The sequence below is a fragment of the Setaria italica genome, chromosome III, assembly GCF_000263155.2.
Source record: "Setaria italica strain Yugu1 chromosome III, Setaria_italica_v2.0, whole genome shotgun sequence".
Taxonomy (NCBI): domain Eukaryota; kingdom Viridiplantae; phylum Streptophyta; class Magnoliopsida; order Poales; family Poaceae; genus Setaria; species Setaria italica.
In genome coordinates this window covers 34312673-34327425 of record NC_028452.1, presented here as the reverse complement: position 1 = coordinate 34327425, position 14753 = coordinate 34312673, and the positions used below count along the sequence as shown (strand labels likewise).

Below are 14753 nucleotides of genomic sequence, written 5' to 3'. Positions count from 1 at the left end.
CCCCCCCCCCCCCCCCCCCCCCCATCTCACCCGGATCTTGGTTCTTGGTTCGTGGCAGGGGATGGATTGGCAGGGGCAGAAGCGCGCGGAGATGCTGATGCAGGTGCTGCTGGTGGCGGCGGCCGTGGCGGCGTTCCTCGTGGGCTACCTGCGCGGGGACTTCCAGCTCATGCTGCTCGTCTACGCCGGCGGCGTCGTGCTCACGGCGCTCGTCACCGTCCCCAACTGGCCCTTCTTCAACCGCAACCCGCTCAAGTGGCTCGACGCCGACGAGGCCGAGCGCCACCCGCGCCCGCAGGTGAGTGCTGCTGGCGCGGCGGCAGGGGGTAAGAAGAAGTCCGGGAAGAACAAGTAATTGGTCTCTCAGAGCGATATGTGTTGTTGGTCCATATGACTCAACTTGTTTTGGTACTATTTGTCAGAACTATGACATAATGGAATATTAGACAATTGTGGTATAACAGATCAGTTGAAAGTTAGCTTGCAATTTTCCTTGCTTGGTTATATCTGCTGCAATGATCCAAAGAAATGGCAACATGCTTTGTGGTGGTCTTGTGCTATCAGGCTAACATTAGCTAAAAGAGCTCTCCTTAATTTCACCTGTCAGCATTTAATTTTGTAAAAGGGTTTCTGCAGCGTTTTGGTGGCAAACTTCTGCCTCCAGAGATTGTGTAGTTCCAGTTCAAGTTGAGCCCATGATTCTGTTGTTGTCCCTTTTTTTTTTCCTTCTGAGATCTTATCTTTTCCTTTTATACAGTATATGTCTGTCTTGCAATGTTAGCTCCGTTTGAATTATCAATTGGCTTGTATGTTATTTCTTTAGTGCTACTCATTATATTAAGTTATTGTTTAAATTAACGCTAGCTGTAACCTAATATTCTCAATTCTAAATATTCAGGAATTGGTCTATGTTAGAATTTAACCCTTATGCTTTTTTGTTGTTCTCTTAGTGATATAATCAACATGTAAACCTGCAGTTTGCATGTAACAATAGTTATCCTAAAAATGATGCATGTGTCCTGCATGGATGATCTGCAGGTCTGAGTATCTGTAGGTGGATGTTCCTTGCTATAACAATTTATATTGGTTTCTCATGTGGGTAGATTTTGATGTAACCTGATAGTGATTTTTTTCCACTTAGTTGTCTGCTTTATGATAAACTATGAGGGCTCAACATCCATTGCAACCATTTTTCTAAATCTATGAATTTTGGATGAACAGAAATTGTAGCAATCTGTGAAGTCAATCTTTTACCTGTAGATTATATAAAAACTAGGCACACATATGCCATGAAGCTGTTATCCCAGTTGCCAGGAAAATCATCCTGACAATCAGGCTCTATACAAATAGATAAATTGCTGAAACCCAGTGTACTTTATATCTTCACTAAAACATTAAAAAAGCTTAATTTCTTAGTTGTATTGGTTGCTTAATTACTTTGGCAATTCTGTGTACTCTGTATCCTGGTTTTCCTTGGGATGGGTTGCTTATTTCTTTGAAAATAAGTATGGTGTGGTTTTCTCACATTGTTTAGAATTATTTTGTTGTGCAGCAGTGTCTTGGACTAATCTGTGTCCCCACTTAAAACTGTAGAAATAAAGATTCATTAGTTGTAAACTTTAATTGTTTTTCTATCTGTTTCTACTGCCTTGAAACAGAACATAGGTTGCTCTGAGAACATGGTCCGATTTTTGCTTATACTCTGTTTACCCTGTTATTATGCAGCAATGTGTGGAATCTTGTACTTACAGACCAATTGTCCTGACACAATGCTGTACTTCCATAGTTTCCACTACATTATATTTGACATACAACCTGGCCTTCATCTGCAGTGCTTGTTCTGACTTTACATAACCATAGTTTACTCTTATGTTTCTGCATTCCTTCTGTTTGTTCTATTTATGCAAAATGTAGCAATTGCTGTTTTGAAACTCGAGCTAGGAGGAAACGTGGAGACATGACTTTAAAAAATATGGAGTTGTATTTATGTTTGATAAAAATATTGGAAACTATGGTTACTATGTTGGTCAAAATGATTTCCACTAATACTTGCAGTGGCTGCATTCTGTTGGATGTCGAAGTCTTGGTTGTTGGCAGCGACGAGATGCTGCAGAGTTTCATCTCCGCGACACCCCTTGGTTCTGATGTAGTGCCATGTACCACAATCATATTGTTGCCAAGCGTGTTCTCTTTTGCTGGGTGGTTCCCCTTTGATTCTGATGTGTTTGAAGTAAGCTACGAATTGGGAAGTGGCCGATGAATCTGAGAGTAGCAAACTGTTATTATTGAGCTGCTGACTCTTATTCGAGCTTTCTGGATGTCTATGGCCAGATGGGTGTGGAAGTTTGCCCTGCCGAAGTTTGTTTCTGTCGTCGTATCTTCTTTGCAATATTTTTGTGTTTCATTGGCAGAGCTGGTTTGCTTTTGGGCTCTCTGGTCTTGTCTGAGAAAGCGTGTCAAGCCTGAATCCATGGGCCGTGTTTCCGGCCTCATAACAAGTTGAATGGCACCGTAGTGGGCTAGTCGCCTGCTGAACAATCAGCAGCTTCAGGAGGACAGGAGGAACCGGAGGTTAAGGAAATTTTAACCACACAAATCGTATCTCCTATCCTATGGCACGCACAGGATCATTGTGTGCTCTGTGTTGAAGGATGTGCAGGGCACAAGAAATGCAGAATAGAGGCAAAAAAAGGTACAACTGCATACCCTGCAGGCAGTGAAGGGTGCACTATTGTGCTGCAGTACGCAGGGGCAAAGGCTGCGCCGCAGCACGCGGTGTCATGTCCAAACGGCTTAGCCAAGATACGTCGGAGAGCATCGTTCCGACTTTTGCGTGCCGAGATGTCCACTCTTCATCGTATACTACTCCATTCGATTTAAATTGTTTAAATTGTATGTTGTTTTTAACTTTTCTAAGTTCATAAATATTATTATTATTATTATGCATCTAAATATAGACTATATCTTCCTGCATAGTAAAAATTATACATTTAGAAATACCAAAATAACTGGAATTTAGCACGGACACGGTGGTTGACTTAATCAGACTCGTGAGTGATCGCCGCGTGCTTTTGTTTATTAGCTAGGCAATCCGTTTCCCGTTCGTGGAGGCAACCCCAGCGGATATGCCGTGCTGCGTATCCTCGTGTTTACATCATCCAATCAGTCGGATGGACCGGACCCGGTTCCTCTTCTTCGACACGCCACATGCAAAGTTTCTGCTGTCTGTGGCACGGCGCAGTAGCACAATTGGCAAAGATCAGTCAATATCGAATGACAGCTCCATTTCACCGTAGTCGGCAGGAGATGTCACTACGTACAGGACGAGATTATGTTGTGCAGTCTAAATGAAACCGCATGATCTGATCTGATCTGATCTGACGAGATGATGCATCGTGTATTTTAAATTCTGGTCACTAAGATGATCGCCGCCGGCCAATCCATGCGTCAACCGGCCTGTTCCGGTTATTGGTGGCCATGTTGAATATTTTTATCTTACTTTATTAGCACTTGCAGTTGCTTCTCGGATGCATTATATTGGCGACTAGATAGCCACTTCCACACAAACACATGCATACAACAAAAACCTCTGGTACATCTACTGCAAGTGTCATCAATTAACAAAAGCTATATATACCTCCAAAGTTCTCCATGTACAAATCTTGAAGAGGTTGCACTGCAGGGTTGGTCCTCATTTATGAATTATGGCTCCAGAAGACTATAAAACGTCCGGATTCGTGTCTATTTTCACATGTTTTATTCCAACTTTATCTTAATTTCTTCCTCACTGTTTATCTAGTAACATCTGCCTGCAATAGCAATCCATAATTATCCATTTTTCGATTTGGAAGTTCCACAACAATGCGCTGGAATCCACCTAGTTTCTTAACTATGGAGATGTGCCCTCGAAATAATCAAGCGCCATTAATGGTCATACTGGTTTCCTATGGCTCCAGATGAGTTTTTCTAGTCCTGAAGTTTCCACCAATTGCCAAGATTTGTCATACTGGTTTATGAAGGCCAGACAGACAGGACTGAGCACATTGCTGGAGGGACTTTATCATCCATATTTCTTCATTTCCGCGGTAACTTATTAAACCCCACAGGCCCACAGGTCCCATCTTATGCTGCAGCCCGTTCATACACTACAGCAGAACAAGCTATCGCAAACGCTCTATCACCACCGATTCTGAAGCTGATGGAGCAAACAACTATTGAAACCGGCGGTGATACTTCTTTTCACCACCGTATCACGGCCGGTTGTTAGCTAAAATCGGCGGTGGTGGAGACACCGGACCCAAAAATTTCCTCAACTGCGATTTTTTTAACCAACCTGACGTCCGTTCTCCACTTCTCCTTCTCTCATCGCACTCCGCCCGTCCCTCCCCCGGTCTTATCCACTCCCCCAGTCTCCCACTGCATGTCGCCTGTCCCTTCCCAGTCCCTTCCGCGTCCCACCTCCCTCCCTCATCTTCCACCACTGCAGACCTGCCGCCGCCTCTCCCTCCCCATCGCGCTGCCTCTCCCCTCTCCCCTACTCTTCCTTCTCCACCACGTCGCACCACCCCTCCCGTCCCCACCGCGCCGCCCCTTCCTTCCCACCACTGCCGCCCCTCTCCCTCCCCCCTGGCGCAGAGCTGCTGCGGGCCTCTAGCAGCGGGAGCAGCGGCATGCGTGGGGAAGCAGCGAAAACGGTCGGCATGGGGCAGCTGCGGCGGCTGGCGCGGGGGAGGAGCAGCGGTAGGCACGGCACGTGATTTTCTTTTTTTTTGTTTTTTGAGATGCTTATCACTGCCAGTTTGCAATCCGGCTGTGATAACCATAGTCATCACCGCTGACCCTAATCCAATGGGTCGCAAAACCAGCGGTGACGAAGGTTTTACAGCCGGCGGTGATGTCTCTTTCCGTAGTAGTGATAATTACCTAATTTCCTTTATTAGAACCCACAGATTCCTAATTTGTTCGTCTTAACTTACAAAAATTATCATTCATCCTTTCTTGGGGTGCAGTTCATGCCACCGGCACGCAGGGCATGTAGGAAAACTAGTCCGGAACAAATGTGTTGTAGGTGTGGAACTAGCGTATGGTTATCTGAATTCATTTATATCTGATATAATGTATCGGCGTTCGTTTCTACTCCCTCCGTCTTAAATTACTATTTGTTTTGACTTTTCTAGGTACATAGTCTTTCCTATGTATCTAGACATAGCATATATCTATGTGCATAGCAAAAACTATGAATTTAGAAAAGCCAAAACGAATAGTAATTTGGGACGGGGGAGTAGTTAATACGGTAGTTTAAGTGGATATATTCGAATTTATTTTCATGGTCCAAATTCGTCTCCGTGTTCGGAAGTGTGGATGTGGATGGATATCTGATATTATCTATACAATAAACATATCACTTTTATTTGGTTTGAAATTGATATATTTATTGATGTAAATTACTTCCAAATGATATATTTTGTTACTGTAAAATATTTTTATATACCTTAATTTATTTATTGCAATGTTTTATAAACAAAAGTATTTTTCGACTAATGATCTACATCCCCACGTGTTATATAAGGTACTTTATGTCTTATTATGGTTTCATGCTTCCAAAATCATCAACAAAAGAGATATATAGTTATAATTGCTATCACCTAAATCAAAAGTGGATATCCGAATTCGAGCTATCTCAGCGCTCAGTCGTTCATGGCGCTCAACGCTGCGGCTTGGGAATCAGGGAGCACAGTGTCGCCATCAGCATGTGCAGCACAAGAAGAAATGCTGTAGAGGCAAAGGTGCAACTGCTCCCTGCCGCAGTTTGCGCCTGGTGCTGGCAGCTTTAACGAAAATATATGTCGGAGAGCAGCACACAGCTTTTTTCGTTTTGAAAAACTTGCTGGACGCTTGCTCTGCTGAGTTGTCTGGGTTAAGTTTCCATCTGTTCACTCTTTGCAACACACGTTGCTCGGTTGACCTAAATCAGACTCGTGATCGCCGCGTTCTTTGTTTATCGATCCTCCATCCATCTCCGGTTTGCAAAGGCAACCCAGCCGAGATATGCCGTGCTGCGTATCTTGTTGTTCACATCGTGCAATCAACTTCTTCAATACGCAATGCTCAATGTTTCCCGAAGCATTGTGGCACCATGGCCTTCATGGCACAGCATTAGAGCAACACAAATACACAACTGAAGCCCAGGTCGGCAAGTTTCCCTCAATTTGAAGAGCTTGAAATTATATGTGTCCTTGTTTACACGGACAGAATATAAACATTGGCACGTCATACAACAACCTTTGTTACATTCTTAGTCTTTTTCTTGTGGCTAACATGGAGGGACTTTATCATCTAAGTTTGGCTGTTTTCTTCATTTCTGCGATAACTTATTAAACCCCACAGGTCCCCACATTATGCAGCACCACCCGTTCATCGGTAGCTAATTTTCTTTCATTAGAACCCCACGGCTTCCTAATTTTATTCTCCTTTACATAAGAAAATTATTGTTCATCCTTTCTTGAGGTATGGTTCGCTAGGGGGAGCTGAATGAGCACCCCTCGCGCTCCTGGCAACGCTGGAGGTGGCGCGCCGCCCACCGACGCCACCACCTTCGTCCCCTTCCCTCGTCTTGCCTCTATATCCCCTCCTCTGCTCCCCCTCCCCATCCACCTCCAGCCACGATTCACCCTCATTGGAGCCATGGTGCCTCTACCCGCCATCATCATAGCATCCTCTAGATGCCCAGGGGGCAAGGCCGGACTTCTCACAAGTCCGGAACGCCCGTGATTTGTTCCCACAGGTGGGATGAGGAAGCTACTATCCCGGCGGGACATAGGCCTATGTCTCCGCGAGCCCCCATCCACGGCTGTGCCCCAGGTGTGTCCACCTTTTGTGCCTACGCCCTTGAGTATTTTCACCTTCTGGCGGTGCTTGCCCTTAAGCGTCAGAATGCTGAGCTTAGTGCCCTGATCTGGATCATCCCAGCTGTCAGGACTCCCTTCCCCTCTACTATGGAGGTCAAGAACGCGCTCAACTTCTGCCTCTCAATAGCGCCACATTGGTTCGAGGTTTCTCGTGTCTGAGAGGACCTCTTCTCCTCGTCTACCGTCAATAGCAACGTCGCGAAGTTTATCGCCACTCGTGGGAGATGCCACATCAGCAGAGTGTCCCTTCTCCTCTTCGCTTCTCTCGACTCCGCCATGGTGGCCATCAAACTCGCGCAGGTGGACGTCAGAACTCCTGCTTACGTACCTAGGTCATTTGAATTTCAAATGCCTCCGCCCGCGAACTGGGCCAGCCCAATTCCTACTCCTAGGCCTAGCACCGAGGTTGCGGCTGAGGACATGGATGACCAGGGCCTCTCAAGTTATGCGTCTCGCCCTTCTCCTCCGCCGTCCCGTTCTTTCCCGGTGGGCAGCGGCTATCTAGCCAGAACTGAGGCTAGTCCCCAGGTGATCTCCCCTGTTGCATCTAACAACATCCTGGGAGCATTCACCGCTCAAAGGCTCTCTGCCCGCTCACGTGCCGAACGGATGTCACATCTCGACGCTGGAGATCTTGACTGCCACTAACACCACAGATTTGAGGAGCGCATTCCCACCTGAGGTGCATTCACCTCTCAGCTCTCTATTGTCCTCTTGCACGCCGAACAGGTGTCAAATCAACCACTCCCTTGACCATGCACCATCCATCGTCGCCTCTTTTCAGGGATCACATCCAAGCGCGGCGCGCCTATACCTTCGCACCCTCCTCTCTGCCCCCCCCCCCGCGCCCATAAAAAGGGCCGACGGGCACATGCTTCGATGTGCCTGCTCACTGCCTCCTCCTCAAACCTAGTGCTTCAGGTGCCTTGCCTCCGATCACCTTATAGCAGCGTGCTGGGATCGGGTTCGCTGCTGAGTGTGCCTCCACTACGACCACTGATGCTCCTCATGCTCGATGGTGGGGTCATTCTCGCGCATGCTCTGGCTGTGCGGCACTAGCCGTTCGCCGTCCAAGGAGGGAACCCCCTAGCCGCCATGACACGTCGTGGCACCGGCGTCCTCTGAGCACTTGGCTTGGCGCTTGCCTACCGTCGACCGCCGCAACAGCACCCCACCTCCTTCTTCCCCCACCTGACGTCGTTCCCATTCACCTCCTCCACGCTTGGGATGCGATAGCTCTCTTGCTGTTCGCTTCACCTCTGCCACCTTTTTCCATACACCAGTCGCAGCTATCCACCACCCATGGCGCGCCGCTACTCCTTTCATCCCCAACATTGCTTCACCCCCCACTGTTGCTTCTTCCACAGCAACACCTGATATCACCGAGGTCCACATGCCCTTCGTGGACATGGAATCTAGCCGCCAGCTTGCCTACACATTTGTCGAGCCCGCTTGCACCGATCCAGGACTCTTCATTAGGCTTGCACCGATCCAAGCCTAATATGAAAATTTTCTATTCAAGCTAGAGATTTTGGAATCCAAGAGTGGAAAGCATGCAGAAGTATCCGATGACTTGTTGCTGGTGGTGCAGTAAGAATTTACGTTTAAATGAGTCACTAGATGTTTTTCTTGATAGATATCTAGAGGATCATCTCAACTTTATTATGCGTCATGTATCTAGGCATGAAAATTCAAGATTAGCACTTTGGAACAATGAGCATCAGACCACAGTGGCCAAAAAGATATTTTCATGAGAAAAGGTCGATGTTTAGCAAATATCGGAGGGCACATCCTGGACAAACCGGTCTGACCACCATTAGACCGGTCTGACCGGTATGGCTACTACTTTGGCTATTGAAGTTTCAAAACTTGTTGAGGCTGAGGTTAGTAGTTGGAGAAAGCTTGTTGTTTGGTATTCGCATAATCCAAGATGCATTGAAAGACAAGGCGAAAACAAACAAGAGGGGTTCAAGAGTTATCTTGCCATTGTCAATTCCAAGGTAATTGTGTCATATTCACATTTTGGGTTGATTATTCACCTTACTTTATTTATGATCCAAATAACTTGTGGATGCAATATTGAATTATTTTATCTTTCTTCATTCTCAATTTGAGAGATATTGCAAAGACCGATTGACATTATAGCAATTTGGTCACTTTATTCATCCACAATAGCTTGCAAGTGCGAGAATGACATTAGATTAGTATTTCAAGAATCCACAGCCGAGGCAGTGTGTACTCAGGCTCCTTTTACTCACACAAGATATAAACAGAAGCAACAAGCTAAAATCTTCATATTGGGCATAATCAAATGATACGGCCGATAGATACTATCGTCCTTAAAGATGAGGCATGATCGATGCAATTGTGTTATTCATTGTTCCTATACAATTTTGGTTCTGGTAAATATTTCTTGGTACGCAAGCTTTATCAAGAAACGGTAGGGTATATGTTGACGATCAAAATTGGCATCATAGGATTTTGCTGTCTGGATCTGGGCAAACCAATCTATAAACAGGTCAGATCGGTTTTACAAACATTTTCAACTCTCTAATTGGACTTCACCATTGCGTAGATCTCGTCGAGATGATCGAAATGCATATGTGGAATGCCTAATTTGGAGTCCGGATGAGATAGCTATGGCTCTGGTAAGATTCAGCTCTGTGCTAACCGGTCGGACCGGTTGGGATGGGCGATCTGACTAGTTCGACCAGCCTAATCCGAGTTAAGAGTTGTATTTTGATATGGGATTTGTATAACCTTCAACTCCTATTAGGGTAAGACCTCCCCACCCTATAAATATAAAGGGCCATGGCCGATTGAGGGTAATCCAATTGAATCAATCTACTATGCATTTACCTTTTATCCCATAAATCTCTTCCAACCTCCCTTGTTGTTCGTCTACTGATCTCCACGACCAGAGATGGCGTCCTAAGGCTTGCTAGTCGACCTAGGCACGCTAGCGATATCCACGCCCTGACGGGGTCCCTCCCGGACGAGAGCTTCGACGGCCATTGCTAGTTTGCTCGTAAACTAGTCGTTCTTCGCCACATAAGTGTGTTGGTCATCCCTTTGCTAGTTTGCTCGTAAACCTATCCGTGTTCCATCACGTAAGTGTGGTAGTTATCCCTTTGAACGATCGATCTAGGCAAAACCCTAGAAAACCGGTCAAACCGGGTTGCTCAACCAGTCTGACAGGTCGACGCAGCATTACTGTCATTTGGTTTGTTCACAACCCGCACGCTCTAGTGCTCTCATGTTTTGACCCTAATGTGCACCGACACATGTACTGTACCTTTTGCTCGAACAATACAGTAGGTGGAGATCTTCCCCGCGATGTTGTTCCAAAAAAGGTATGGTTCGCTAACGCTGGTTGACCAAATCAAATTCGTGATCTCGTGGCTCCCTTTCTTTATCCCCCCATCCATTTTACGTTTGCAGTCGACAGAGGCAACCGGGATATGGCGTCCTGCGTATCTCTTGGTTTACATCATGCAAATCAATTAACATGCAAATTAATAATGAACCACGCGAGTTGCCCCCAGCATTAGCACAATTTGAATGGTCAGCAAGATCGACGAGAAATAAAACCGACACCTAAATTTTTCTTCATCGTCGTCGCAAAATTATGGCAGCCTGTTTTGCATTTCCAGAAGCCATCTCAATTACAAAAATAAATAAATAAAATAACAGCATCAACCATCTTTGATCTGATCTGGTCTGGTTGGCAACTTGGCATTCTGATCTGAGGGTTCATTTAAAATCCAGGTCATAGTAAGATGATTAGCAGCCAATCCATCCATTCACCTGTTCCCCAATTATTGCGATGCAAATGCCACATTGAATATTTAATTTTGTGCCTTTGGTCCTCCGATCCATTGGCCACTACTATGCCACATATATGTGTGTACTGATGGTCAAGGTGTCGCCAGCAAGAGCTAGTAGCTTCAGTACTGCATGGCCCCATGTTCCTGCTTAGATTCGGCGACGTCCATACGTGATACGTGGAGAACCGAATTTGCTAACAAGAATTCAGTCTCGAGTTTTGCTGTCCCATGATTGGCTGCCGGGTGGCTCATACGAGCCCAAGGAGCCAAGCATGGTTCCGGAGCAATTTACATTTATGCCATTCACCCTCTGCACATATTTGAAGTTTTTCACGTATAGTTATTAACTGAATTAGAATTTGATGACACTTCCATTGCGTTTCTTCAACTGATGTTAGTTGTACTCCCTTTTCCCTTCTTCTCTAAAAGTCATCCATCAGAACTTAACCTATCAAAGCCATTTCTCCTCTCTGGCTACAGGAGAGACATACATAAGAAACACCGAAATGAAGTTCCCGACCATATATACGATCGATCTCGCAGCACCATCACTGTCCCATATTACACGAAACATTCCATTTTTAATGCCAAGTGCACCACCACATGAAACATCATTATCCTCTTCAACCAAGCAATGTCAAATAATGTAAAAGACCTCCCAAATCTCCGAGGGCAAAATCGTCATACAACATATGAGCCACTTTCCCCTCCCTACAAAAACCGGCCTTTGGGTGCAACCAGAGGCCATTTATCCATCCATGCGTGATCCATCCAGAGTTGCCCGGCCGCCAAGTCAGCCGGCCGGTCTCCCTCAAATCAGTAGCCGATGCATGTGACTTGGAAGCCTGGGATCGTGAGCCTCCCTGCATTATTGCGTCCTTTCTATGCCTCCGAATCCTGTGCGCCGGATGGCCACGCCACCTGTCGCCGGCACCGCCGCATTGCCTGCTGCGTCCTGCACGCCTCGTCATTTCTCCGAGTCACATATTTTTCTATGAGCGATTTAATCTCGCCATACCAGTTGCTGATAGCAACCTGTGCGTGATCCAGATCTGGTCATCAGAGGCTACCTTGCACACTCATTTCTCATGATCCTGCTTGCATTCTCACCGGCCTTTCTGGTACAACTACTCTCCCCTTTTGTTGCACTCATTGGTGCTTACCTTGTGAGTCGCGAGGCTTGTTTATTCAGGTTTTCGGATGTAATGTAAGGATTTAATTTGTTCATGGGAGCATTGGTTGAGTTGAGATGATGATATATGTGTCGATATGCACAACTCGATGGTGGTCGGTTTAATTTCCGCAAAATGTCGGTTTCTTGAGCCGTCCATATCAGATGGACCGAGGAAATACACAAATAAGAGCATTATTGTTGGAGATGCGAAGAAGTATGCGGTGATGGAGAAGAAGTTTTGCCTTGTGCTGCTATGGTATGCCACATTATAATTGTTGCAGGCGGTCTATTTTTTATAATTGGCCGTGCATCTACCGTGGTAAAAGAAAAACTCACTAGGAGTAAGAATTAAATGAAGTTCCCCAGCTGTGGCCAATGGACAACCAAAAGTTGCACATGTACTATTCCTATGCCCACAATAGATGTTTTATTCTCGATCTACCAACAACCAGCATGATTGCACAAGGAAAAATATTAAATTTTATTCAAAGACAACCACAAAAGAACAGAAGGGACGCGAAACTAAAAGGTGAATTTATACCATAGGAGTCCTAGATCGTGATACATGGATCAGTCCCTGTGATCCATGTGCCCAACCTGTTACGGCAAAGGTTTATTGGGAGTCTTGGCAGAAAGGGAAGAAAGTACGCGACAACGCCTGTTTTGGACGCATGCTGTGCCTTCTTTTGCCGAATGATATGGATTCTTGCTAGTGGCCATGGGGACCCCAGGGCCCAAACCACCTGCTTCTGTTGTTTGGTAAAAGCTCGTCCTGTAGCTCTTATCTCCACAACGTGGCAGGCCAAACATTTCTAGATGTTTCCAGCAAATGGGGCATGTTGCGAAACGAATCTGCATGCTTGACAGAGCTTTGAAATGCGAAAATAAATTGACATGGCCACAACCATGATTTCACCGATACTTAAGAAGTTTGAGGTCTGCTGCTATATTTTCTTATTGTTGACTTTCAGGTTTTGGGTGTGCAGAAGGCGGTGTTTATTCGCCTTTTCAAGTGCTTAAGTGGTGAATAAAGAAGTTTCTTTTCTGCATTAAAAACAGTGTAATAGTCGTACAAGTTCAGTTGAAAGAGACTGCATGATATAAAGAAGAACACAAATATATTCAGAACCATTGTCCATATAAATGGATTTTATGTTGCCCCCTGCTAATTCCCGAAGACACAATTTGGTGCTAAACAGTGCTGCTAAGGTTTTAGCCTATATATACAAAGCATAGTGTCACAAATAATAATAAGTCTACAATTAGAAGCTCATTCCAAACAGTTCAAAGAGTCAATAAGGATTTTATGTATGCGCCTTTTGAAGTGCTTAAGTGATGAATGAATAAGTTTCTTTTCTGCATTCAAAAACAGTGTAGTGTTCATAACAAGTTCAGTTCAACAAGAATGAGATAGAAGAAAACAAATATATTGAGAAGCATTGTCTCTATGGGTTTTGTGTTGCCTCCTGATGATTCCAGAAACATAATAATGTGGCGCTGAACGCTGCTGCTAAGGTTCTATAGTTAGGACCTCATTTCAGAAAAGTTCAAAGAGTTTAATAACACTCATTGTTAAATGAATTTTTGCATCTTCCAGCTGGCCCAAACATGAGTCAAACTCACAAAGTTATTATTTCTAGAAACGTCAAGATAATCATAAGTCACCTATATTTATAAACTAATTATTGCCTCGTCGCTCTGGCGTTGGCATGAGGCCGTCTCAATCTATCCAATTTAGTTCAAATAACTTAGGGATAATCGCACGAAATACATATACTTATGATGAAAAGTTGAAAAGTATAATCTGGCCCTTTAAGCTGTGTTGTCCTTTCGCATTGCAACTGTTGTGGTTCAACAATAATCTAACATTTTTCCATATTTACTACAAACATCTATTAGATTTTCTATTTAATGGTGAAATACTCATTGAAACAACATTGTTATTTGATATCTTAAAAAAATCTAGCATGTACTGGTGCTGTTTTATTGACATATATAAGCTGACCACTTTATTGTTAAATGAATTATTGAATCTTCCCTCTGCCCCCAAACATGAGGCAAACTTGCTCTATCCTGTTTATTTGTTTCCAGAAGCATCAAGATTGTAATCATACCATTCATATATTTATTACACAAATCTCTGTTCATTAGTATAACAGTGCTAAGTCTACAACCAGAAGCTTATACCAGAATAGTTCAAAGATTCAATACTCATTATGAATCATTGCCTCCTCGGTCTGGCGCTAGCAGGGGGCAATCTAAATTAATTTATCCAATTTAGTAAAAGAAAATCAAGATAATCATATGACATGCATACTTCTGACGAAAAGTTGAAAATGTAAAGTGGCCCATTAAGCTAATGTCCTTTCGCACTGCAAAGTGTTGCGGTCAACAACAACTTAAGTTGTTCCCAAAAGAATTTATAATTTCTTATGTAACTTTGAAATACTTATTGCAACAACATAGTTAATTATTACAAATATTAAAAATCTTAACATCTATGGAACTTTTTTTGTTGACATACAGCTTGACACTTTATTTGTTTAACAACATTATCTATTCCTTAATGTCAAAGTTTGTTGTTGAAATATAATTTGTGAAAACAATGAAATTATTATTTGGAACAAAACACGTTAGTTAAAATGGTCAGATGGTATTTTTAGCCCTTTCCATTTTATGAGCTTAATTTTTTGGTCAGTTCCATGAACACTGTAGTCTTTTATATGATACAGAGCAGGTTAAATATTTTTTCCAACCATTCTAAAATTTCTCTAAATATTTATGGATAAATGAAGTAGGCTTCCTGCCTATTTCACTACCATTGGGCCAGAATAGTTTGAAAGG

General features: G+C 44.1%; 1 protein-coding gene across 1 annotated transcript in view; it reads left to right on the top strand.

The window, feature by feature from the left end:
* Window positions 1-504, top strand: part of LOC101771998 (probable signal peptidase complex subunit 1) — an 877-nt gene extending 373 nt beyond the window's left edge. Inside the window, exon 2 of the mRNA XM_004962489.1 lies at window positions 59-504. Coding sequence (XP_004962546.1) covers window positions 62-355 — 294 coding nt within the window. The 5' untranslated portion in view covers window positions 59-61 and the 3' untranslated portion in view covers window positions 356-504. The remainder of the gene's footprint in view (window positions 1-58) is intronic.
* The last annotated feature ends 14249 nt before the right edge of the window (window positions 505-14753 follow it).